The 24,772-nt window shown below is 39.7% G+C and overlaps 5 protein-coding genes across 5 annotated transcripts in view; 2 read left to right on the top strand and 3 right to left on the bottom strand.

The window, feature by feature from the left end:
* Positions 1-1,645: 1,645 nt before the first annotated feature.
* Positions 1,646-10,444, bottom strand: vtg2 (vitellogenin 2; the record flags this gene model as incomplete). Its single annotated transcript, XM_079245619.1, has 33 exons — positions 1,646-1,758; positions 1,851-2,012; positions 2,196-2,361; positions 2,450-2,544; positions 2,637-2,731; positions 2,842-3,025; positions 3,104-3,233; positions 3,342-3,480; positions 3,672-3,814; positions 3,895-4,101; positions 4,210-4,278; positions 4,366-4,410; positions 4,494-4,930; positions 5,014-5,230; positions 5,312-5,456; positions 5,540-5,725; positions 5,849-5,942; positions 6,021-6,207; positions 6,289-6,408; positions 6,545-6,646; positions 6,975-7,099; positions 7,195-7,292; positions 7,397-7,614; positions 7,716-7,934; positions 8,012-8,137; positions 8,221-8,386; positions 8,470-8,627; positions 8,719-8,869; positions 8,957-9,105; positions 9,191-9,355; positions 9,448-9,699; positions 9,814-9,965; positions 10,405-10,444. 33 exons carry the CDS (start codon positions 10,442-10,444, stop codon positions 1,646-1,648), a joined length of 5,055 nt encoding a protein of 1,684 aa, XP_079101745.1.
* Positions 10,445-12,484: 2,040 nt separating this feature from the next.
* Positions 12,485-16,541, top strand: ctbs (chitobiase, di-N-acetyl). Its single transcript, XM_079244877.1, has 7 exons — positions 12,485-12,649; positions 13,668-13,806; positions 13,927-14,135; positions 14,236-14,407; positions 14,486-14,583; positions 15,172-15,333; positions 16,150-16,541. The coding sequence occupies exons 1-7, from the start codon at positions 12,536-12,538 to the stop codon at positions 16,336-16,338; spliced, it is 1,083 nt and encodes a 360-aa protein (XP_079101003.1). The 5' UTR covers positions 12,485-12,535; the 3' UTR covers positions 16,339-16,541.
* Positions 16,542-17,021: 480 nt separating this feature from the next.
* On the bottom strand, positions 17,022-21,562 carry spata1 (spermatogenesis associated 1; the record flags this gene model as incomplete). The annotated part of the gene is made up of 12 exons (XM_079245618.1): positions 17,022-17,147; positions 17,297-17,395; positions 18,624-18,799; positions 18,918-19,043; positions 19,122-19,239; positions 19,327-19,387; positions 19,462-19,594; positions 20,070-20,454; positions 20,538-20,591; positions 20,755-20,872; positions 21,281-21,387; positions 21,500-21,562. 12 exons carry the CDS (start codon positions 21,560-21,562, stop codon positions 17,022-17,024), a joined length of 1,566 nt encoding a protein of 521 aa, XP_079101744.1.
* Positions 21,563-22,305: 743 nt separating this feature from the next.
* LOC306759549 (guanine nucleotide-binding protein G(I)/G(S)/G(O) subunit gamma-5-like) lies at positions 22,306-23,631 on the top strand. Its single transcript, XM_079245223.1, has 3 exons — positions 22,306-22,486; positions 22,630-22,775; positions 23,384-23,631. The coding sequence occupies exons 1-2, from the start codon at positions 22,406-22,408 to the stop codon at positions 22,753-22,755; spliced, it is 207 nt and encodes a 68-aa protein (XP_079101349.1). The 5' UTR covers positions 22,306-22,405; the 3' UTR covers positions 22,756-22,775; positions 23,384-23,631.
* A 1,085-nt stretch (positions 23,632-24,716) lies between these two features.
* rpf1 (ribosome production factor 1 homolog) overlaps positions 24,717-24,772 on the bottom strand; it is a 5,623-nt gene continuing 5,567 nt past the window's right edge. The window contains exon 9 of the mRNA XM_079244870.1: positions 24,717-24,772. This exon is cut by the window's right edge and continues 257 nt beyond it. The gene's annotated coding sequence lies outside the window, so the exon portion shown is untranslated.

The raw sequence follows: 24,772 nt of genomic DNA, 5'->3' as shown, positions 1-24,772 counted from the left end.
GAGGTGGTGATTCTCATCCCGGCTGCTTCACACTCGGCAGCGAATCGCTCAAGTGAGAGCTGGAGTTCGCTCTGACGGGGGACTCAGCCAGATGTTCCCAGCAGACCCTCACAACATGTTTGGGTCTGCCAGATCTGACCGGCTTCCTCCCCCACCATCTGAGCCAACTCACCACCAGGTGGTGATCAGTTGACAGCTCCGCCCCCTCTTCACCTGAGTGTCCAAGGCATGTGGCCGCAGGTCTGACGATACGACTACAAAATCGATCATCGAACTGCGGCCCAGGGAATCCTGATGCCAGGTGTACATATGGACACCTGGCATCAGGAACATGGTGTTCGTTATGGACAATCCATGACAAGCACAGAAGTCCATTAACAAAACACCATTTGGGTTCAGAGGGGGGGGACCATGCCTCCCAATCACTCCTCTCCAGGTCTCACTGTCATTGCCCACGTGAGCATTGAAGTCCCCCAGCAGAACAATGGAGTCCCCAGAAGGAGCACCCTCCAGCACTCCCTCCACGGACTCCAGAAAGGGTAGGTACTCTGAACTGCTGTTCGGCGCATAAGCACAGACAACAGTCAGGACCCGTCCCCCCACCCGAAGGCGGAGGGAAACTACCTTTTCATCCACCGAGGTAAACCCCAATGTGCAGGCACCAAGCTGGGGTCTGATGAGAATGCCCACACCTGCTCGGCGCCTCTCACCATGAGCAACTCCAGAGTGGAAGAAAGTCCAGCCCCTCTCGAGGGTACTGGTTCCCGAGCCCAAGCCATTTGTCGAGGTGAGTCCAACTATATCTAGCCGGAACCGCTCAACCTCGCGCACAAGCTCAGGCTCCTTCCCCACCAGAGAGGTGACGTTCCACGTCCCTAGAGCCAGCTTCTGCAGCCGGGGATCGGACCGCCAGGGTCCCCGCCCCTTGCTGCCGCCCAGCTCACACCGCACCCGACCCCTATGGCTCCTCCCGCAGATGGTGAGCCCACGGGAGGTGGGGCCCATGTAACCCTTTCGGGCTGAGCCCAACCGGGCGCCATGGGCGAAGGCCCGGCCACCAGACGCTCGCTCTCATACCCCACCTCCAGGCCTGGCTCCAGAGGGGGGTCCTGGTAACCCACGTCCGGGCAAGGGAACATTTATGCCCAGGTTTGTTGTCATCATAGGGGTTGATGATGTCTCAATATAATACCAATACTAATACAAGAGTCCTGAGGAGAAGAGAAAAACACCGTACAAACCACCCTGTTTGGAGTTTTATGTAAATGTTGGTCGAGAATAATGAGCTTTGGTGAATACTTATTCCTTATAGGTGTTCATGAACAGTTGAGTGAGTGTGAACATATGCATGCAGTACGCGTTGGGGTGACCTGACTATGCATTCAAATCTGGCCGTGGTCTTGTTACTGATAGTTTTGTTCCAGGAGATGCTATTACTGATTCACAATTGATAACCAAAAGCATTCATTGAATATGCTTTTTGCGCTAATGTGTAGTAACAACTTTAAGGAAAAAATGGCCATTTTTTCAGATTTTACTTGTTTTCACCACATCACACATAATACACTTGCTTCATCAATTTATTTATGTTCACAAACCTGCATACAACATAGAATAAAACTTGAAATGATGGAAGACAATGGGATTAAGCACACTGAGCAGAGCAGCGACAGGCCAGGTGGGCTTCTGCTGTCTCTAGGAGGTCAATGCTCTTCTCGAAGATGCTGCTTAGACCACCAGCACGGTTCAGATTTGACCCTGCAACAGGGAAACATGTGAAACAGTTAGAGTTTGCCGAATGGCAATGAATTACAGTTCTTAGAATGCATTTTGCTTTCTTGCAGACTTACCAATGGGCAGGCAGTGGTAACCAACAGTAACGTTGGTGGCTCTAAGTGGCATGCAGCCAGGCAGACAACGCAGCACAGGTTCAACAGAGTAGCATTTGGAGTCCTCACCCAGAAGGCTGACCTTCTTCTCCAGCTTCACAGATTCAAGCTTCATGAAACACTCTGGAAGATTGAATAAGCTGAGGGTTAGCAATACAACATTTTGACATAGCATTTTTAGAAGTCCTTCGCTTTGCCAAAAATCTCACATTCAATGTTTTTATGTCACTTGGGGTTGATTTTCACACAAATGTTTTTAAATACTTGCATTTTACAATCATGATAAAAAGACACTTTAAGTACTACCAGATGCATCACGGCAGCTCTCTCCAGGTACAACCCAAGAATGAGCAAAGCTGGTTGCATTCTTAGTAACCCGTTCATTGGGCATTCGGTATTCCTGTCTGACTTCACCATCAGCCTTTCCACAGAGTCCACAGGTCTGGCCTCTCATCCAGTCTACAACTTGAACCTGGAAATCAAGAAGACTATTTATTGTAATAACAGGTGTAGACTGTTAAGTTTTTACAAACATAACAGAATCTGATTTGTTGCATCACCTTGAGAGCAGTGGAGTTCAGCAGGACCTCCTGAAGGCCATATCTTGGAGCATGGAGAGAGATGCCATCTCCTCTCTGTCTGATAGCAATGCTGCCTATGATAATTAAAAATATATGCAATTTTTCATTTTAAAGCAGTTGAATGATCAAAGGCTGATAGTTAAGGTTCATTTAATGAAATAAGAACCTGCTGGATGCTGATATGGCAGGTTGCTGACAGGAATATCTACTCCATTAACCTTCACCATCACAGAACTGTCTTTAGGATACATGTCGACATCACTGGGGGAAAAAAAAAAAACGGTTTCAGATGCTTGTTAAAGTGGTTTTGTGATCAAAGTCATTTTTGCTTTATGTCTCACAGATAAGATTTAAATACTGGCTGCGCTTACATGTTTTCAATCTTGACACGGATCACATTCTGTTCCTGTGCTTGGTCCCTCTTCATAAGAACCAAAAATTTGAGTTCTGATGTGCAATCCTGAGCCAAGACTTGGTAGCAAGAGTGTGGCATCTCAGTTTTATATTTCCTCTTGTTGAATGTTATCAGTGTTTCGTTTGCCACGGAGCACTCAGCTAGAATAAAAAGTCATATTGTAAATGTTTAATATATGAAATACTTTCTGTTCTTTTCTTTGTTTTTTTTGTTTTTACCAGCGGAGGCCTTGGTGAGTATGTAGGAGAGCTTGTCAGCCCAGCTGCCTGAATATGCTTCAAGCTCAGCAGCAGTGTCTCCAATTGGCAGGGAAATGGGAAGACCCACTCCAGTTTTGTAAATGGTACTCTGTAACATTTAATACAAAACAGAACAGATATAAACTATTTACAAAATATTATGTACCATCTGTGACTGCTGTATCCTTTATATAAAGACCATGGCACAAAATCCCACCTTTGGTGTCTTCAGTACAACATTCAAACTTGTCTCATTGGCAACAGCTACAGTCAGCTTGATTTCATTTGGAACATTCTTGACCTTCACCTGGCTTACTCCATTTTTCACAGCAATACGGGAAAGGTACTCAGAGGTCCTAGAAAAACAAGAATGTTTTATAAAAACATTTTAAGTGTAGGTTTTACAAGTTCAAAATTGACCCCTGTTAGTTGGTGTAAAGAGAGAGGATGTCATCATATTTGAATTTATTCTATACTTCTGCATCTTTGACACCAAAGGGAGGAATATGATTGTTTTCAATTGCTACTTTTTTTTTTTTTAAATTACCTATTTGCATATTTTAGCATTCTTCTAGGGAGTCTTCCCCAGGCAAGCTTCACACGGACCGCAGGCTGTTTGGCCACGACACCTGTTTCAGCAATGATTGTAGTGTTGTATTCCTTGCACTGAATTCCCCAGGCAATCCTGGCCTGAGAGCACATTTACTCAGTTAAATTTAAAACGTTACATTTTTCCTATAAGTTGAAATTAGTTTCTAATTGCTTTTTACCATCAGCTTGTGGTAGCTCAACATCACACCATCAGCACAAATTCTCCAGTTGTCATTTTCAGTTAGATTAGCAAAAATGACTTGAACTCTGGCATTTTCTCTGTCGTAGTAAGCTGCTATCTGGTATCCCTGGTTCTTCTGGTCAGCTCTGACGGCTCGGATGAGAGCAGTAACAACGGGAGCGACAGTGTTGGAGAGGTACTTGGTCTGAAGGGTGAAGAAGAGATAAAATAATGTTGTGATTCTGTTATTTTAGATTTCTTTTGTTATTATTTTGCAGATGAATGCTTTGAACATCTTGACCCGAGGACTCACCTTGTTGTAAATGGATTCAAAGCTTTGGGCACTGCTCTTGCTGTTGTTACGCTCTGTAGACATGGAATGCTGAAAAAAAGAAAAAAAGAACACAATTTCAGTGTGCTCAAACAGACTGCACGGCAATGTGGCGGTTTAGGTCCATCTGAACATTACCTGGTGGATGTGGTTCTTAGTGAAGTTCATTTCATACAGTTCTTGCTGTAACAAAAAACACATAAATGAAGTTCTGCAGTTTTTCAGACTCTTCTGTTCTCCTAATTTTTACATCCATGGTGACTTGCCTTAGACAGGGAGCTTGACCTGGACGAGCTGGAGCTGGAGGAGCCTCTTGAGACGAGAGATGACTGGCTGCTGGATGAGCTGCGAGAAGAGCGGCTTGATCTGCTGCTGGAAGAGCTACTGGAGGATCTCTTTGATGTCATGTTGATAACATCGATGAAATCAACCATCTTACTTCTGTGGCGCGAAGAGGACCTAGAGGATGTCCTGGATGATGTAGATGAGGAAGAGCTTGAACGGGAGCTGCTTGACCGAGAGCTGCTGGAGCTGGATGTGCTGTTCTTCTGACCAAGAACCAGAATCTTCTTGAGTTTCATCAGGACATTCTTGTCCTCAAGGGCTTCCTCCTCACTCATGGTAACCACTTTAATGATCTTTTCAGCTGCTTTTTCTCCAACCTGAACCTCAATTTCAATCCTTTCAACAGCTGGTCCTGAAGCTGAAATACAAAAAAAAAAAAAAGAAACTTTTTTGTGACTATTTCTTAAAAATGACATAATTTAGTAACAGGTTCTTGCTCACCTGGGGAAACCTTAACGTTAATGGCATGCTTTCCAACAACAGCATAGAGTGGACTGTTTCTAAGGAAAGAGGCGTTGCGAGACTCAACCTCAGCGCAGAGCTTAATTCCAAATGTGTCACTTGCAGCACAAAATTTCCTCATAAAGGCTTTGGGAATTTTCATTTTGCTGACAAGCTGACGTGGAATATCAGCAGGGATGATTTCAGATGACGCAGACTGTAAAACAACGAAAATTGGTCACCACATTTGTGTAGACAAAGATTGTTATTTGTGTTGGGGAAAATGAATCAGGCTCACCATACTGCTATCCATAGACGATTTCATGCTCATTGAGGAGTTATTCCGGCTTGACATCTGTGTCACAGACTCAGCAGGGATTACTGGTGTGATTCTGGCTGCTGCAATGTCTTCCACATCTCTTGCAACAGCAAATGTATCAACTCTTTTGGAGAAAAACAAACAAATAAAAAAACTGGACTTGCACTGGACTGCACATATAACTTGGTGACAGGAATATGTACTTACAATGCAGATCCGATTGTTTCAACGCCATGAACAGGTAGGAGCTGGAAGTTGAAGTAACCTTTAATCATGTCAAATCTTGCTGCCATCTTTGCAGGAACAACTGTGTGAACTTTGACTCTTGACATCACAGCAGCCTGGAGGAAAGCTGTATTCACACCCATAACAGCATAGGTGTGCATGGCAACACTGCAGGGAGCAGATGATAACAAAACAAAAGGGAAATTCTGAAGATTCCTTTTTTATGTTAAAAAAGAATATTTTAGTTTTAAAAAAAATATATATATATAGTAGTATATAAATATTAGACACCTTGGAGCAATTGCAGCTGTTACAGAAATATCAGATTTCAGAAGCTGGGCAGGGTGGAAGTTCTCAGGCAGAGGTGGTGAAACACTGGCTTTTACTGAGGAAAGAGAACATTTAGACAATCAGTGTGATATTCTCAAATCTATAACTGCTGAACTACGCCATCGGACATTACCTTCAACAGATGCAGCAGCTACAGCAGCAGTATAGAAACTGAGCTCCATGGGGAGACCGAGAGAGGAGGGGAAGATGCGACGAATCTCAGCAGCCAGCATTGGTTTAGAATAATGCAGTGTGTAGCCGGACAGCAGGGTATCCAAAGCCTTTCTGGCATAAGTGCGAATTTCAGGTCTGTTTGCAAGCTGCAAAAACAAAGTTGCTCATGAGACCGACTTTTAGAAAAAAAACAACAACAACAATAATAACTAATGGAGATGCAGTACCTGAATAACATATTCAACAAATGTTTTGTCAATTTTTGCAAATACAAATTCCTGTCCAAACACTTTTACATATGTAGAGGCCAGGGGCTCACTTGAAGGATAAGCCTTCCACTCAGAAAGCTGCAACAAGAAGAAAATTACCAGTTATAACAGCTCAAAAAAAGAAAATATACATTAATAACACATTGTTCCATTGTTCTGGTATATGTTGAAGGAATTTCTGTTTTACCATTGAAAAACATTGTCTTTAACTTACTGCCTTAAGAGCGAGTTTCATTTTAGTGATCCTGTCGGTGTTTGCTGGAACATCAGGGATTTTCAAAAGCGCTTCCTGGATTCCCTCTGTTCTCACTCCAAACTGTAGTTAACAAACAAAAGGGTGTGTAAGTGTTTTACCAAATAAAAAGGCAAAGGGAAATGCAGCATGTGTACAGGAGAAAGAGAACAGATGTGTTGACTTATTTATTATTAAATTAACCTCTGGCCCCTTTTTGGCATTGACAAATAGTTTAAAATGTACACAAAGTTTTATAGAAAATGCTTCTTCATACTCTTATGATAGGGCTTTGTGCAAATAAACAGGTTACACAAACCTGAGTAAACCTGAGTAAGTATTATTAATATTTGCTTTTAGACAGTGACTAGTCTGTTAGACCAGCTACATATTTAAGACATAAATCCCATACCTCAAGAACATCAATGTAAGCACCGGCCACGTAAGTGCGAGCTTTAGCCATGATGGATCTGGGCAAAACAGTTGCAGCATCATTGATGTAGTAGGCACTGGCAGCCGCACCCATCATCCATGGATCTGCCAGGTAGAAGACAACATGTCAATCCATTTATAAGAATTTAAAAACAAGGATAATTCATCTTTTTTTTTTTTTTTTTTCCAAATCTTCTTACTGTAATAGGCATCATAGTAGAAAGCTCTGCTGAAGCGATAGCTCAATCTGTCAAATTTAGGGCTGAGGATTCTAATGGCAACGTTGCATGCAGCAGCACTGGAAGGAGAAAATGAAAGTTTTTTTTTTTTTTTTAATTCAAGCGGCAGAGGTCCTCCAATTGAGAAAAAAATTAGAAATATAAGAATATTCATGGTTCTTACAGAGAGGAATAGTCAGGGGAAGTGGTCTTGGTAAAAGCCTTCATGTAGGAGTAGACAAAGCTCGAGACCTGCAGGTTAGTTTCTTTCAAAAGGCTCTGAGCAAGAGTAGTCACAAGACCCAGGGGCAGATTAGTCTCAAAGAGCACGATTGTTGCAGCCATACGAAGCTCTGCGTGGAGACTCTTGTCCATGAACAGCTGTACAGCCATGTCCTGGATCTAATTCACAAAGGTTAAAACTATAAGTACAAATGAACATGAAAAGATAAGCCTGATGTATCTTTACTGTCAGTTAAACAAAGCAGAAAATATGATCTCACCAATTTGGGCTCTCTCTTTGCGATTTTCCTCAAGGCCAGAACAGCATCAATGTGGATTCTGTGGGGGAGACTAGAAGCAGCGCTACCAAAACCAGGAAGGAGCTTCATGATTGGCTTCAGGCTGCTGGGGTGTCCAGCATTACCCAATACTTTCAGAGCCATTGTGAGTTCATTAAGGTCACGTTTCTCAAGAGCCCGGACTATAAGTTCATGGACAGGCTGAGGGAGACACAAAAAAGCATTATACCTAATGATGCAACAGATCAATGTCAATGGTAAATACAAACAATACATACCCTCACGAGTTCAGATGGACAAGTAGGGAACTCTGAACAGTATTTGGAAACCATGGTGCCAAAGCCTAGCATTGCAATCTCACGCAAAACAGGGTCTTCTTGAATCTTGGGCGTCATTGCTAGGCCCTGAGGAGTGGTGAAACGAAGAACTTGTTATACGTAGCTGCTTGAAAATCATTGCAAATGCAAACAATTTATTATCGCCTTGCCTCTGAAAGCTTGACGGCCTCCATGTCAGCTGTCACCAAAAAATAAGATGACATCAGAATTTGAGCTGCTTCAACATAAGTCAGATCCCCGGAAATGAACTTCTCCTTGATAAATTTAAGTGTGACATGAGTGCCAATGGCAGGGATAGAGCTAAGAATCCAGTGCCTGGGAAAGAGAAGAGCTTTTTAAGGTCATGACCTGCAGCATTTTTAATTTTTGTTTCTACTCTAGAATAATAGTGGTGTTACCTGTAATCCTTTCGGGATTTGAACTGACTCCACATGGCTTCGATGGTCTCATATCTGGCCACACGCAGCAGCTGGATAAGCTCAATGAACTTCAAAGGTGAATCTTCTTGGGCTTTCTCCATATTGAGGGTTACCAGGCGGTTCAGGGTCTCAACAATCTGTCATAAAACAAAATGTATCCCATGAAGAACACGTAGCTACAGCATGAATTCAACACTATCGTATCACATAGAGTAGTTTCTCGTGTACCTGAGCCTCTGCATTGCTGATCCTCAGAAGCTGAACTGGTGTCTGGAGGAGTTCACTGCCAAACTCGTACTTCAGCGATCCACGGTGGAGATAGTCAGCTTTGATTGGCTCTACTGAAGTGTTCTTGATGTCCACGAAGGTCAGGACTTGCCTGTGTGCAATGCAAACATCAAATCAATCAGTTGTCTGAGACCTTGTACAGAAAATAGTGCTAACAGATATATTTTAAAGAACATACTTAGCCTCCATTTGGGCAGCACCATTCACGATGTTGAAAGGCGAGTATTGGATGAGCTCTGTAGCAGTTGCCTCCAAGATCAGGGCACCAGAGGTTGAGGGCTTCATGACATAGTTAATAGCAGCTGCTCCCTTCATGACTTTACCTCTCTATAATGATAAAAATACACAAGATTATTAAGGCAACAGTACTGATTTTGTTTTGGGTATAAAGTGGGAAGGAAATTGCACTTACAGCCTCACACTCAGCACACCTCTCTGTGTAATCTGACAAGCCGATGTCCTTAAAGATTTTTTCTTGGCAGTGATTCAGGTCCTTGGTCTTGGTCAGATGGATGCGTTCAGCCTTCGAATCCTCGCTGATGACATAGTGGGTCTTGCACACACCCTGAGCTCCAGGCTGGTGCAATAAAACCCAAACAAAGTTTGTCTGTAAATAGTGCAGCATTTTGTTTTTTGTTGGCACATCTCTATGAAAATGAGACATTATACCTCATGCAGCTCATAAACATTCTGTGTTTTCTTGATGTTCAGCTGAAGGATGTTGAGGACTCCTCTGCAGATATTCAGCACAGTTGCAGAGACTCCTTCCGGTGCAAACACTTTACCAACCACACCATTGGCATACTCAAATTTGATGGGAGTCAAAAGCTGAGCAGCCAGGGCTGAGGTGAGCTTGGTGGCTGGGACAAAAACTTCTTTGGGCCAAATGCCACTGTACTCATACAGCACAGGATCTGCAAGCTGCAAGAGAAAGTCAGGAAAAATGTAAGGACAAGAGAATTACTGTTAATTAAACTTGTTAAATGGATTAAATTAGAAATGGGGTTGCTTTAATACTGACAGATTTTTTTTTACCTTCAGAATGTAGGTGTCAGGAGATATTGAGCTGATCAAAACTTTGCTTTGGATTTTTACTCCTGCCCGTGCTAGACCTTCTTCAGGCAGGCCGCCCAGGAGATATGCTACATAATTGTACTCATATGTCTTTCCAGTTGCAAACTCTGGGGCTGAAACAGAAACAGCATGTTTGTGTTTCAAGTGATCTGTAAAACATCCAATAATTCTATACACACTTGTTTCTATTTACTTTGACAGCAAACTACTTACCAAAGCTGATCTGGTTGCCCGCTGCAAATTATCAATAAAATATTAATTTAGCATTCATAAATTATAAAAAATATCAGTAGTATGAATTGATTCAGGTAAAAATAACATGTTATTAACATAAATCTATTCTTACAAAACAGGCATAATGGATGCAAAAACACGAGTGTTTTTCATTTATTCTCTGCTTTTCTATACTACCAACATTATTTTGTTATTTAAGTCTTTAATTACGTATATTTTATTACGTATCTTTATTAATCTTAGAACAAAATATAGTACTATTTAACTATAAGTTAATAATGAGTAAATTCAGTTTTAAACATATTTTAACTTACTCACCCACAAGGGCCACAAACAGGGCTAATACTACTGCCTTCATGTCTGCAGGTGTGACAGTGTGTGTCACTACACACTTTCTTTTTAAAGCCAGTTTTTGCTGACTGTGCCCATCACAATGTATCATTAACTAAATATTGACCATTGCTGCTAATAATGTTACCATGCCCTGATCATGTAGATTAGACTGAGTACATAACAGATTAAAAAAGTTGCTGCAACCTGATTTTTCCTGAAAATGCTAAAAGTTTCCAAATACAAATACAAATACAAAAAGTTCAAATCCTGCTTTTTAATCCTGTGACTTGTACATATTGAGCAGCATTTATTTTACTTTCCAATATTACACTTTTTTTTTAAATTTATTTATTTTATTAGAGTATATCTTAATTATTAACATATGTCTTTTTTATCTTCCATCAAGAGCAATTAAATCTAAATGTAAAGAAAAAAAAACAAAAAACAAAAAACATTTTCATTCCTGAGGCAACCCTCAGGCAGCCAAATGTTAAGCAGTGCAATGAAATGATCTTGCTTTATGCTTGCTTTATGCTATGTGTTGCAACCAGAGACATGGGCAGCATATTGACTCATTTAGATATTAGCAGATTTTGGATGAAAACAATATTTGTCCAATTATGAAAAATGTATGACTTTACCAACAGCATAATGACATTCATTTTGACCAGAGGTGCCTAAGTGTGCACGTCAGTATAAGAATGTAGAAAAGTAAAAGATTAAGTAGAAATTATTACTTATTTACTTAAAAACTGGATTTAATTATCTGAGTTTATGTATGCATAGCTCCTGTTGGTTACAGCACACTGAAGACTGTTTATGCTTTTCTTTCTTTCTTTAATAAACCTTGATAAAAATTGAGCAATATGCATTTGACAAGTAGCAACATACAAGCAAGAACAAATACAGTAACATAGTTGGATGCAATGATGGGTGAGTACAAATATATCAGTAAGTAAAAACAATGGGTTACTGAAATAATGAAATACATTAATGAAAAAAAACTATAGAAGGGTATATTGGTCAATTGGTTTTAGAAAAAAAAGAATTTTATAAATGTTACTTTTTTGTTATCAAGTAAAGACAGACAAAAAGAATTGCATCCTGCAAGATAGGATTGCATCTGGGTGTTGCTTTGGCAGATTTCTGTTTATGAATATAGAATTTTGCATATAAGAGAGTACAATTAAATATGAATTGAAAACGGGCTTCTTGCAAGGATTAAAATAACAGATTATATATTTGAGGGTAAATACAGACCTATGATTGTTTTTTTTTAATGAAAAAATTAGTTTTAAGATCTTTCCAGAATTTGCTGGAGAGCTCACTTTTAAAAAAAGGTTGAGAGACTACAACATCAGCCAGTTGAGAGTTTGATAGTAGTGGAAACTGCCAATAATTTGATAATAACTAAAATTAATATGTAGAGATTTGGCAGCCCTGTCTGACGCCTCTACTGTCAGATAATCGGTTTGAAGTTTCCAGGTTGATTATTACTGAGCTGTTTATTTTTTATAAAACGTTTTAATTAGTATTAATAAAGACGGAACAAAGAGATTTTATAGTGAGGAAGAAGAATTGGTGTTCAGTGTATTAAAATGCATTGTAAATGTTTAAAAATAAAATTAGTCCCTGGATCTACATTGTCAGCATAATCAACAAAGTTTAGAAGAAGTCTTATGTTACAGATAATCTGTCTGTTTCATGTTACCAGTCTGAGTTTCTGTTACAATCTGGTTTAGACTTTTTTTTCTTCTTTTTTTTCTCTTTTGCACTTTCTTGGTCAGTCAGACCTGTACAGGTGTGAATGGGCCAAACTGACCTCTAAATAACAGGGAGATGGGTCATGTTTATTTAGAGTCCTAATACGTGGCGTAAATGACTCCTGTACAGACATAAGCCAATTTTTACATCACAATTTTATGTTTAATTGATTTTCAAAGTTTACTTCGCCAAACAATACTTAAATGTTGTATGACAACAAAAAGCGCTCGTCATTATCCGCTTATAAACGAGATGAAGTTTGTCCTAGCTAGGACGCTGTACAAAGCAATCACGAGTTGAACATTGTAAACATTTGGCTCAGACTGCTCAAATCTCCTACTGTACCGACAAAATGTTTTTATTTCTAGTGTTTTTATCTTCTCTTCTAGTTGCTTGCGGGTCCAGCGTGTGTCCGTGTGAGACACCGGAGCTCTGTCAGCAGATCCGGGAGGAGAGAGACTTTGAGGTAACATCAGCTAATATTCAGTTAGCTTGCCAGCTGATAAACTTGGCAAACGTAGCTTAAAGAAACTTAACTTGGACCGCTTTGCTAACAGTATATTGCGTTTAAAAGGCAGTTAATCGGTGAAACTTTTCAGCAAATTGTCAAATAACACAAGGGCGTTATGTTATGTCAGTGTGACCGTCCAAAGTAAACTGCTACGACCGAATTTGACTACACGAGAATGATTGACACTGAAACTACCCTAAATCGTAGCATTAACATAGTCTACAGGTCAGTTTACCTTGTACATATTATGTTTCCTGTTTGATTTTAACATTCTGATTTCAAGTCAAATTGTTAAGTTGACTTTAAATAAATGAAGTTAGGGTGGATTGGAGAAATGTTACACGACTCCTACATTTTGCAGATGAGATATATCTTTTCTTTTGGGGATCGATAAAGTGCTACCCATTGACTATTAACCATGTTTTAATGAACACAAACATGACATAACTGATGAAAAATATTTGCAGTCAGACAATAAGAGCTGTGTATGGAAAAAACCAGTTATATATATATGTATGTATATTTATATATATATATATATATATATATATATATATATATATATATATAAATATAAAGTTCTCTGTGGGGGCTGCAGCACTGTGCCTCACAGCAAGAAGGTTCCAGCCTCAGATGGGACGAGGCTTGGACAGTGGCCTTTCTGTGTGGATTTGGCATGTTCTCCCCGTGTATGCATGGGTTCTCTCCGGGTACTCCAACTTCCTTCCACCATCCAAAGACATGCATGTTAGGTTAAGTGGTTACTCTAAATTGGCCCTAGGAGTGAGTGTGAGCATGAGTGGTTGTTTGTCTCTATGTAGCCCTGCGATGGACTAGCGAGCTGTCCAGGGTGTACCCTGCCTTTTGCCCAAAGACTGTAGGGATAGGCTCCAGCCTTCCTGCGACCTTGAATTGGATTAAGCAGTTAGGATAATGAATGAATGAAAGTTCTCTGTGGTCTTTGTGTTTTCAGGTGTATGTGTTTGATGTGGGAGGAAAGACATGGAAATCCTACAACTGGAGTATGGTGACAACAGTTGCAGCCTTTGGAAAATACGATGTTGAACTCATGTGCTATGCTCACTCCAAAGGTGCACGGGTGGTCCTCAAAGGTAATGATAAGTTTCTGATTGAAGTCGGACAAAGGTCAAGTGTTGATTAAATCATCATTAACTATACAGCACTTGTTTGTTGATCTGTCGTCCATCTTTCTATTTCCTTGCTGACACAAGGTGACGTTCCGCTCTCGTACATTGTGGACCAAGCCAACAGGACAGCATGGATAACAGAGAGAGTCAACTTGGCAAAGAGTCAGTTTATGGATGGGATTAATATAGATATTGAACAAGCAGTAGAAACGGGTTCACCAGAGTACTATGCTCTGACGGATCTGGTTAAAGAGACCACTGAAGCCTTCCATAAGGAGATCCCAGGTTCTCAGGTGAATGGGGATGTATTAATGTCGCTTAAAGCATTAGCAGTGGAGAGAGTAAAAAACATTCCTAAACTCAAAGTCATATTCACTTTGTCCTAATCTTTAGGTCTCGTTTGATGTTGCCTGGTCACCAAAATGTATCGACAAGCGCTGCTATGACTACATCACCATTGCTGAGTCCTGCGACTTGCTGTTTGTGATGTCCTACGATGAGCAGAGCCAGATCACAGGAGACTGCATTGCAATGGCAAATGCCCCCCTCCAACAAACTCTAGGAGGTTTGTTGTCCAAATTCACATGAATGAATCAAAACTACTAAGAACACATGCCGAGATATTTGTAATTTGTCTTTTTAGCTTATGAAGACTATTTAGATCTAAAAATTGATCCAAAGAAGCTGGTGATGGGCGTTCCATGGTATGGCTATGACTACCCGTGTGTCAACCTCTCTCAGGTTTGTAAATATTATGAGAAAATCTATAAATATTGAATATTATTTTGAAATGTATACCTATTATAATTAATCTTTTTAGCCATGATCTTTAACCACTGACCTCTCCTCAAGTGCCACCACAGGGAATCACTTTTGTTCAAAAGCTCAAAAATTAAGTTGAGCAGAACATTCTTTACAGACAACAATGTCTTGTGCTTTGTAAGCCTCCTGCCTTTTCCTGTACTGCCACCATGAGGTTAATGATGCAAACTACGGGTTCAAAGTCATAGCATGAGCATTTAAAAAAAGTAAATTATTAGCAGTGATGTAGGCTGCTTTTTGTGTCATTTGGCAAAAGTGAGAAAAAAGTGGGGGAAAAAATTCCATGCTTGTGTCAGTGAGTACAGTGTACATTCACAACATCTGTTTAATGAACAAATTATGAAAAGATCTTCAGACAATGATAAAGCGATAAAAGTATTCAGTTATTACTTTATGCTTTTTTTCTTGTGTATTTTAAGTCTTTGAATTAATTCAGTCATCTTGGAAAAATACAGCCCTGGTCCTGCTGTTAATTCTGGAGACCTATGATGTCTTTTCTCATATCAGGAGGGAATATGTTACATAGATAAAGTGCCTTTCCGTGGAGCTCCCTGCAGTGATGCTGCTGGACGGCAAAAACCATACAAGTGGATCATGAAGCAGGTCAACAGCTCATCATCCGGCAGGCAGTGGGACAACAAGCAGCAGGCTCCTTACTTCTATTACAAGGTAGATCATCTTTTGTACTTAAAGCTGGGGTAGGTAATCTTGCTCAGAAACTATTTTTACTCTGGGTGAAGAAGTTCCTCGTCCTGATAGGAGTCTATACATTTCATAATCCTGAACAATAAGAAATATTGTCATGATTTGGTTTTTGCTGTGCCTTGGTTTTGGGTTTCCTCTTTTATTTTGTAGTTTTTCCTGTTTGGTTCTCTTGTTTGCTTTTTTTTAATTTTTTTTTAGCTTTATTGATTTCCTGTTCATTAAGTTCACCTGGTCTTGTTTTAGTTCATTCAGTACACCTGTTTCTTGTTTGGTTCCCCAGTGTATTTAAACCCCTCTGTTTCAGTTCTTGGTTGTGGGATCATTTTTGTGGTTTGTTTGTTCTTAGTCAGCCGAGAAAGAGAAAATCGTTGGTGGAAAATTCTGCGAATAACAAAGCCTTGGATCACGCAAAGAGCAAAACCGGAGGGGGAGGAACCAAGACAGGGCGCCACTTCCAAATCTCACTAGCTCCCCAACATTGCCTACATCAGCTTTAAAGAGTTTTAAGAGTGTGGCTTAGATGTTTAATTTAATTTGAAATACAATGGGGAACAAATCCCATGTATTATTTGCACTTCTGCCAAATGTGCCACATTATGAATTACAGAAAAACAAATCCGACTAACCCTTTTGAAGAACTTTTATTTTAAAGTAGCAAAGTTCACACAAACTTCTAGGAAAAAAAGTTTTTTTTTTCTGAAAAGCAACGAAGTAATCCTAGTCACCCCCTCTGATGGAAAAAATGATCTATTTTGTTCTTTCTTCAAATGTTTTCTTCAGGACAACAAAGGACAGATTCATCAAGTCTGGTATGATAACCCACAAAGTATCTGTCCTAAAGCAGACTTGGTAAAGGCTAATGGCTTGAGGGGCATTGGCATGTGGAACGGCAACATCTTGGACTACAGTGACGACCCCGTCGCCAGGCAGCAGACTGCAATGATGTGGAATGCCCTGTTAGGATGCTAGCTGGGATATGCTCACCACCACTGCAGGAATTTACACAGCTTTGAGCTCACTCATCTATATATGTCTTTGAGGCAGTAAAGACATGTATTGAGGCCTCAGGGATGCATAGTTGCACTGAAGGATTTACTGTGGTTTTATTACTTGTGCCTTTGAATGTAGTGACTTCTCAGTCATTCCTCTTTGCTAAACAAAATAACTGATACTTCCTCAAAGATAATCTTTTAGACATGATTTACTCAGTTTTATTGATTGATATTTGTTGATTTTGCACACTTTTAATTTGTTCATGAATAAAAATCTCTTATTAATCTTGTGGATTCTTGAGTTGAAGAAATAGAGGCGTATGTGTAGTATGCATCAAGCAGCTTAGTCAACCTGAGAAAGGTCAACATTGTGAACAAGAAGAAGCACTTGAAGAGGGCAGACCACTGCCAAGCAGCTTATTCCCTCCACATATTGTGAAGAATTTTTTTTAAAAAATCCCTGTTTCCAATATTCTTTGCAGATCACTCCCCACTCCCCAAATCCACTCAGTAGTTTTGGGGTCAGGTTGCTAAAAGGCAGACAAACATGGGCCAAAACATAACCTCCTTAGTAGATCCAATAAAAGGATAAATTCTGGGATTGGAGTTATAACTGAGCTTTATAGAAAGAGCTGCCTACATCATGTACATTGATCCACTTTAAGACCCGTTGAGCAGTGTATCCCGTCCAGTGTTTCCCATCAGTGCAGGCTGAGATGACTGACTCTTCTTCTGGGCCAGCTCAGCCTTCAGGGCTCCCAGCTCTGTAGCAGCCTGCGTCCTCAACTATGCAGATGTTTGAAGGGAAAGTAAAATAAAGATGAGCTTATTACATTAAATTTAGGCTATCTTTTGCTCAGTTCAAAACAATTCTCAAACATGATTATTTTAATATTTTATAGACATTGAAAGTTGTGAAAAAAAAAATCAGGTACCTTCATCTCTGTTATTAACTTCATCTTGGCATCTTCTACCTTCCTTTTTAGATTGTCAATCTCATAGCTCTCTGTCATGATCTGAATGATGAGCTCATTCTGAAACAATTCATCTTTTATTTGGTTGTTTACATGAATTTTCAGCAGGATAAAATAAACTTTCCGATTATACAGGATCTAACGTTTTGCCACCAATTGCATCTTTGTGTTGCAGTTGTGATTAAATGAATGAAAGCAGCGATTTCATTCAAGAATTTTAGAAGTATCTCAGTATGACGGGCTGCACCGTGGTGTGGTGACTAGCACCGCAGCCACTCAGCCAGAAGTTTGCTTGTTTGAGTGCCAGCTGAGGGTAAGGGTCAAACCGTAGCTGTTCTGTGTGGAGTTTTTATGTAGAAACACGTAGACATACAGCATGGTGGGGCCTGAAGACCTGGATTCAGAAACACTTTCTTACTCCAGCACACACAATTTAGATTAATAAAATTCCTCATCAAGTTCTTTGCAGCCTGTGAACGAGTGATTTATTTGACTCAGGTGTGTTAAAGTAGAATTACTTCTAAAACCTACACGGCGGTGCGTCCCATGGTCCAGCACTGAGAAACAATGGGTTAATTGATCACTGTAAATCAGGGCTATTAAACTCTGTCCTATGAGGGCTGCAGCTGTGCAGCTTTTCAACATATTCCTGAAACAACACACCTGACCCAAATTAATGAGTTGTTGTGCAGAACTTCACTGGCTGGCCATTTAATTTGGGTCAGGTGTGTTGCAGCAGGGATACACTGAACGCCTGCAGGGCTGTGATCCTTGGGGACTGAGTTGAATAGCCCTGCTCTAAATCCTCCATTGGGGTGAGCATAAATGGTTGTTTGTCTGGCGAGCTGTCCAGGGGTGTACCCTGTGTCTCCTCTGCTAATTGCTGGAATAGGCTCCAGCTTCCCCGAGACCCTGATTTGGACTTCGCGGCACAGATAATTATTATGATTTCAGTTTAAGGTATTTTTTGTGACTTTTCATCAATACTGCAAAGGGCTTTCATTGTTATCAGGGCTTGTAGTTCTGCTTCTTCATTCTGGGTGTGTCTTCATTATCATCATACTGTTGTAGATTACCAGGTCTGCAGATAAAATACTTGCTCTCAGAATGCAGCATGCAGGAAAAAAGTAAATAATAATTGCCTCTATGTCATGTTTTTCCACTTACACTTGTTTAAATAAATGGATTATTTCCAGTTTTCCTGGAAAGGAAATCAAGGTGACTGTAACTTTTGCACAATACTGTACATGCACAAAAAAATATCCTTAAATGTGTGATAAAATTGTACCTTAGCTGAAGTTCTCACTTGCCGTCTTGGTTTTCCACGATTCTCTCTGGCATGGAGTTGGTGCATAAGTTTATTGTAAAATGTGTCCAGCTCTTGTCTCAGGTTTTTCAGATTGTCCTCCAATGGCGCAGTGGCCTTCTTGGTTTCAAAGTACTTCTTTTTCCAGCTGTCACGTGCTTTATATTGATGGGAAAGAAAAGGGCAGCAATGGAAACGTTTTTACAAGCTGTTTTTTGTTTGTTTGTTTTAAATTTTAATCTAACTGAGATAATGTGAGGAGGTTTAAGGACCAACCTTGGTTTCTGCGATGTCTGTTTTGGGCTAACAAGTCTTTCCCTTTTCTTAGCAGCTCTTGTCTTGTCCACTCCAGCTGCTTCCTCTCCTCCTTCACCAGCTTGATTTCCTTAATCACTGCCTCTCCTTGCAAAGACAAAGCACATCAGTGTATTTTAAAGACTGAGCATCAAATCTGAAGATGCGCTCTGAGTAGAAACTTACTGTTTGTGTCAAAGATTGGAGGAGTGGTAGCTGCTTTATTGATGACAGTGGCCATATTTAAACTTGGAGGAGAGGCACAGCAAACAGGTCGACATGACACTGCTGGACTTTTCAACACCTTGGAATAGAAAAATACAAAATCTTTAAAAAAAAATAAGATGTTTGTTTCTCCAGTAATACTTACAAATGTGATGTCATGTATCACCTCAGATTCTGGTTTGTTGCTGATTGATTTCAGCATGTGCACATCTTTGGATTTTACAACCCTGCAGAACACAAACATTGTGATCAGAGCAAGCAGTGGGTATGGTTTTAATCTTATGTGATGGTTGCACAGTACCTGTCTGCAAGGGAGAAACCTGAATCTCTGTCCTCAAGAGACTCAGTTGCTCCTGAGTCTTGGTCTCTGTGACATTGGTTGTTCTGACTGACGTTACTGCATCCGTACTGCTTCATCAGATCAGCTTCAAGAGCTGTAAATGTGTAGCAGCGAAAGAGTTTAGTGCAGTATGTAAGATACATTTCAAAAAGGTGCCAAAAAGAAAATAGCTGAGGTTGACTAGCACATGCAAGAACAATAACAAAAAAAAAAAAACGTTAAACAAGTAACTTAAACACAAATTTCCAAACTTTTACAAACAGTAATAGTTTGAAAAAGTAATTTAATTTCTTGAAAAGCTCAGAATTATTAACATCAACAAGAAACTTCAATCCTGTATTAAAAAGTCTGTACAATAATTTGAGCTAAATCAATCCAGTGCAAATAAATTGATAAAGGTTTTGTGGATTTCAGGTGATTGCCAGTTTATTCAGGTCCGGCTGCCACAGCAAGTACAGCTCAAGGGCAATGATTTTCTTTGTCGTGAAATTCAAAGTAAAACAATGCTCAACTGTGACTTTTAAAGACTTGAGGAGTAAATGTGACACATTGTACCTTTTAATTTTTACCTTTTTTCAGCGAAACAAGCTGCAGCGCTCTTTGAGTTTGAAGCTTTCTTTTGCATCTCTCCTGCTCTGTTCTCTTGATAGAACTCAGAGCTTCTTCATCATTTCCTTCCTCTGAGGAGATGCAGCTCTGATTGTCTTCCTCATCATCTTCATCATCCCCCTCCTCTTCAGGCCCAGAGATGGGAGGTGGCTGCTGGGAACACTGGGGTATGTGGGGAAATTTAACATGCTCTTTTGTCCCCATTGGCAGGCTGCATGTCTTGGATGGTTCATAATAGATTTGCTGGTCTGGGGAACTGCTGCTGGTGTCTGGGGTGAAGGACTGGGAGCAGAAACTGCTGTCTGCCTCCTTGGTGGGCAGCAGGTAAAGTTCGGGCTGTGCAGCCTGCTGACAGGTGACATTTCATTAGAGGTAAACAAATAAGCAGAAGTAGTATCTGATCAAGTGTGAACATGGACTCTACATACATATGGTGGGGCAAATGTCTTCACCTTCAGGTCTCTCTCCTGTTCACTTTTGACCTACAATGGACAAGAATTTGGTTGTGAGCAGCCTGGCAGTAAAGCAGAGAGTGCTTCACCCCCTGCAGAAAAGTGCTTTGTCTGTATTGTCTCTCTCCTCTGTCTGCATGGTGAAACACAATCAGGTCTACAAAAAGAATCCTTAACTTCCAGCTGGGCTCACCAATGCCAGACTGCGACCCACACATTTCAGGAAGAAGTATTTGTTGATGCTCCTCTCATTGTCAAAGAGAACGTCCAGATTTCTCCTCAGAGTTTTCAGGGTAATGTCAGGATAAACCCTAAGAATGAGAGAAGAAGCAATCAAACGACAAAAAAACAAACAAACAAACAAAAGAAACAACCCTTTGCGCCAGTTTCAGTTGGTTAAAACATTGAAGCAAAGCTGATAATACAGCAAAAGCTAAAACTGCGCTGTAAAGATCCAATGCTTAGATTTTGAAATGAAGTTGTTCCCTTTTAAGCTGTTGTTAAATTTAACACATCTGATATTCAATGGATAAAATTAATTTTCAACATATTTTCAAAGCAACATTAAACTTTGAAAGCCATTTTTATTGATCACTTGCATGAAATACAAAATGACAGAAATCTACACTATATTCATGGCTGTGACAAATGTCTGGTGTCTTTTCAACACACCATCTTTTCGTGTGGTAATTTTAGTTTAAAATTTCCTGTAGTTTTACCTGATGAATCCGGCAGATATGAAACTCTCCGTGGCTTCAGCTGGAACTTTATTCAGCTTAACATTCCACTGGTCACTTGGTACACAGAGCACATGGAGCTCCACAAACTTCGCAAAAATAGTGACAACACATTTTAGTGTTCATCATAGGTCATTCTACACACTCTGAAATTCTGGTTAAAAAAGACCTTTTACTTTATAAATAAATCCATTAGCATACCTTGCAACTGTTTGGTCTCCTGTTGTCCTCTCCGTGTCTTACTGACCCACAAGACATCTCCATAATCAGTCCAGTTTAGGATGAAACACTAAGTGAGTGCAGTTCTCTGTTTATTCACAGGAAGGCTTGAGTTTTCATGCGTTGTGAGTGCTCTGACTGCTTAGTAACAATCTGCTGTAATAAAACACACTCAGTTGTCCAGTGAACTTTCTTTTATGAGAGTGCCAGCAGTGGTTTCTCTGGTGCGGATGATGACAGCTGCTTACAGAAAGAAGAGCCTCTACATTTATGCTCATGTATAAACGAAGGAGTCTTTATCCTACAGATTAGATTTGTTGTGTGAGCATGTGTTCCATTTTTAGATCCTATTATAAGGTTTTTTTTTTTTTTTTTTTAAAAAAGTCGTATAAAAGGAAAATAATTATTTATTGAACGGGGAGTTGATGCATTTTAACCACTAGGGGGAGCAATTTACATCTGATGATACTTCATGTATTTGAGTTTAAAACTTTAAAACATGGAAAGGTAGAATAAAACAAACAAAATTTTCTTTCTTCAAACAGTTTGCCTTCTTTTATTTAGATACATTAGAAAATGTCTTAACTACAATGAATATGAAAGTTTTCTTTAATCAAGTGACTTTGCATTTACATGTATGTGTCTCTATTTTTCTGTTCGACGAGAAGAAAACAAACGCGGTAAAGATGAATGAATGAATAAATAAATAAAGTAAAAGTTGTGGTGCTTAATTTGAAGACAGCAATAGCTGACGCCCCTAAAAAAAACAAACAAACCGGAAACTCGTAGTCGATAAAGTTGTTAGCGAGCTAGCTTTCAACAACGAGCTCTTCTTGAGAAGCTTTCATTTTCGTTCCTAAAAGACTTTAATCCGATCAACTCCTAATAATGTCTGGATCATCAAACATTACAATGATGAAGAAAATTGTCCAACAGTTACGTCGGGAAGCTGGCATAAACAGAGTTAAGGTGAGGAACTTCGGGCGACAGTCATTCAGTCATCTGTCACGGTCTTTCCCTATACATATACCGGCTTTGTTCCGCAGCAAACCCACTGTGCTTCAAGTTAGTTGGCAGTAACTAACTTTTCACGTCCCGTTTAATTTCGACAGGTGTCCCAGGCCGCTGTGGACCTCCAGCAGTTTTGCCTGCTGAACGCCCACCAGGACCCTCTGCTTACCGGCATGTCGTCCAGTAACAACCCGTTCCGACCGCAGAGAGTCTGCTCCTTCCTATAGCACTGACAGGCCGACCATCGGTGAGTACCACCGTCAATACCTAGTAGTTCAACTCTATTAGTTTACAACAGAAAACCAGGAATTAAACTAACTCCTGGTTTACTTAAGTTTACGGGGACGTTACTGTATAGCAACAGCTGGTATTCGCTTAGCAGCAAGTTGCTTCTACTTAATATAAATGTGATATAATGGGTGTTGCACATTCCTAATTGTATGCATGTGCATTTTATCCACATATTAGAAATGAACTTATCTCAAACTTCTAAAAAATGAACCCACCACCCATCTTAGATGGGTTGAAAAGTAAGTTACATATTACAAAAAGTAACTAAGACTTTCTGGGGGAAAACTATAAAAATTCTGACACAATTCAACTTGTGTCAGAAATTATTTTAGAAGTAAGGTTATACACAACTTTGCTTAAAACCACATTGCTTAATGTAACTGAAAGAAATCTGCATTTAATGACTTCAAAATCAGTTTTTTTCACACTGAATTACCTGTGCTAATACTTGTAAAGCTAAACTGATTAAAACTGTAAATGCAATGTGTACAGTACTGTAGCATGCAGTAAGTGTAAAGCTTTGTTTTGCAGTTTATTCTGCTAATGCATATTCTGTTTTTGCAGGTTTTGTCTGTAGTACTTTATGAAACTGGACTGCAGGATCCTGGATCATGTACCGATAATGTCTCAGGAGTGTTCAGAAACATGGGCCAAACAACTAACTTAAGTTTTTTTTTTTTTTTTTTTTTCAAACTGTCTATATGATTTCAGATACTTTCATGTGCCATTGTAATAGCACAAGAACAGAATTAAGCTACATCAACACGTGCCTTTTTAAAATGTAAATTTAAATGAATAAATACTATTTCCATGTTAAACTTGCAGTTGAATGTTTTACCACTTGAAATTGTGATGAAAAATCTGGTGTAGATACATCTGCCTGCTGATGACAATGCACTAAATTGTATTGCATTTCATAAGAATCAGATTTGCTTGGGGTCTCTTATTTATCAACGGATTTTTGCTTTTATTTCACACTTGCTTTCAGAAACTAGCCCCCATACTAATAAACCCCTTTTGAATTTAAATGTAGGTTGAAGAAAGAAAAATAAAACACATTAGCAAGCATAATTTGATTTATCTTAAGGCTGTTCTAATAACACAACTCATTACGTTATTTAGACCTTTATCCTCCTGGATATATTTCAGTAAGCTAATTTAGTCAATCAAGGTTTTCTGTGACCACCACTGCTAAGATTGTCATGGCAACTACTCACTACTTCTTTAAGTTATCCAGACCAACCACAATCTTCTGTTATTGTGCCAAAATCTAGCCAATCATATGTGTGACGACATTGGTAGTCGCAGGGCCCCAAACAGATGTGACTGCCTGAGCACATCTGGTACCTACCTACATCTGGTAACGGTGAAAAGCTATTGGCTCCAGTTGTTGCCACCAGCAGGTTGTTCCACCAAAATACAAAAGTCCTTGTTTAGTGAAGCATTTCCATGCTCCTGTGTTTTTCCCCCTCCAAAAACTCGAGCTCAAATTTTAAATGCATTTTTGAATTTTTCTGGCTACTTGGAAGGAGCTAGAAACTTGATACGTTAAAAAAAACTCAGTCTGAACAGGAAGTCCTGAGGGATGGATGTGGTACTGACATTCATATTTCGAGCTCCATTGGAGAGTTTATAATGGTGGATCAGCTCTTTATTTACCTGTTATGCATCTCCACTAACCCCACATTATCTAAATAAATACCTCAAGTGATCATAATCAGAATGTAATAAATTCTGATTAGCTTTTCTGTAACTGAAAACTAAGGTTCATAGAGCCAGCGATCCGAGTCAGATATTTGCATCTACTCTGGAACAAGTCCCAATGCTTTTAGTCATTGACTTAGAATGGATTTTTCAAGAAATCGCCACACAATATATCAAATCAAGTGTCCTCCAACCTTTAATTCAACCCTGCCCAGCCCGAGCAATGCTAATGTAAAACCTGAAGCAGCA

Source organism: Telmatherina bonti (genome assembly GCF_933228915.1).
Source record: "Telmatherina bonti genome assembly, chromosome: 8".
NCBI lineage: Eukaryota > Metazoa > Chordata > Actinopteri > Atheriniformes > Telmatherinidae > Telmatherina > Telmatherina bonti.
The sequence above is the reverse complement of the archived record's forward strand: the minus strand, read 5'-3'. Positions and strand labels throughout refer to the sequence as shown.

Excerpts from the sequence above, each read along its gene's own strand:
- ctbs (XM_079244877.1), top strand. The coding sequence starts at position 12,536 with ATGTTTTTATTTCTAGTGTTTTTATCTTCTCTTCTAGTTGCTTGCGGG. Across the intron at positions 12,650-13,667 it reads GGGAGGAGAGAGACTTTGAG|GTGTATGTGTTTGATGTGGG; the intron begins GTAACATCAGCT and ends TTGTGTTTTCAG. Across the intron at positions 14,408-14,485 it reads CCTCCAACAAACTCTAGGAG|CTTATGAAGACTATTTAGAT; the intron begins GTTTGTTGTCCA and ends TTGTCTTTTTAG.
- LOC306759549 (XM_079245223.1), top strand. The coding sequence starts at position 22,406 with ATGTCTGGATCATCAAACATTACAATGATGAAGAAAATTGTCCAACAG. Across the intron at positions 22,487-22,629 it reads CTGGCATAAACAGAGTTAAG|GTGTCCCAGGCCGCTGTGGA; the intron begins GTGAGGAACTTC and ends TAATTTCGACAG.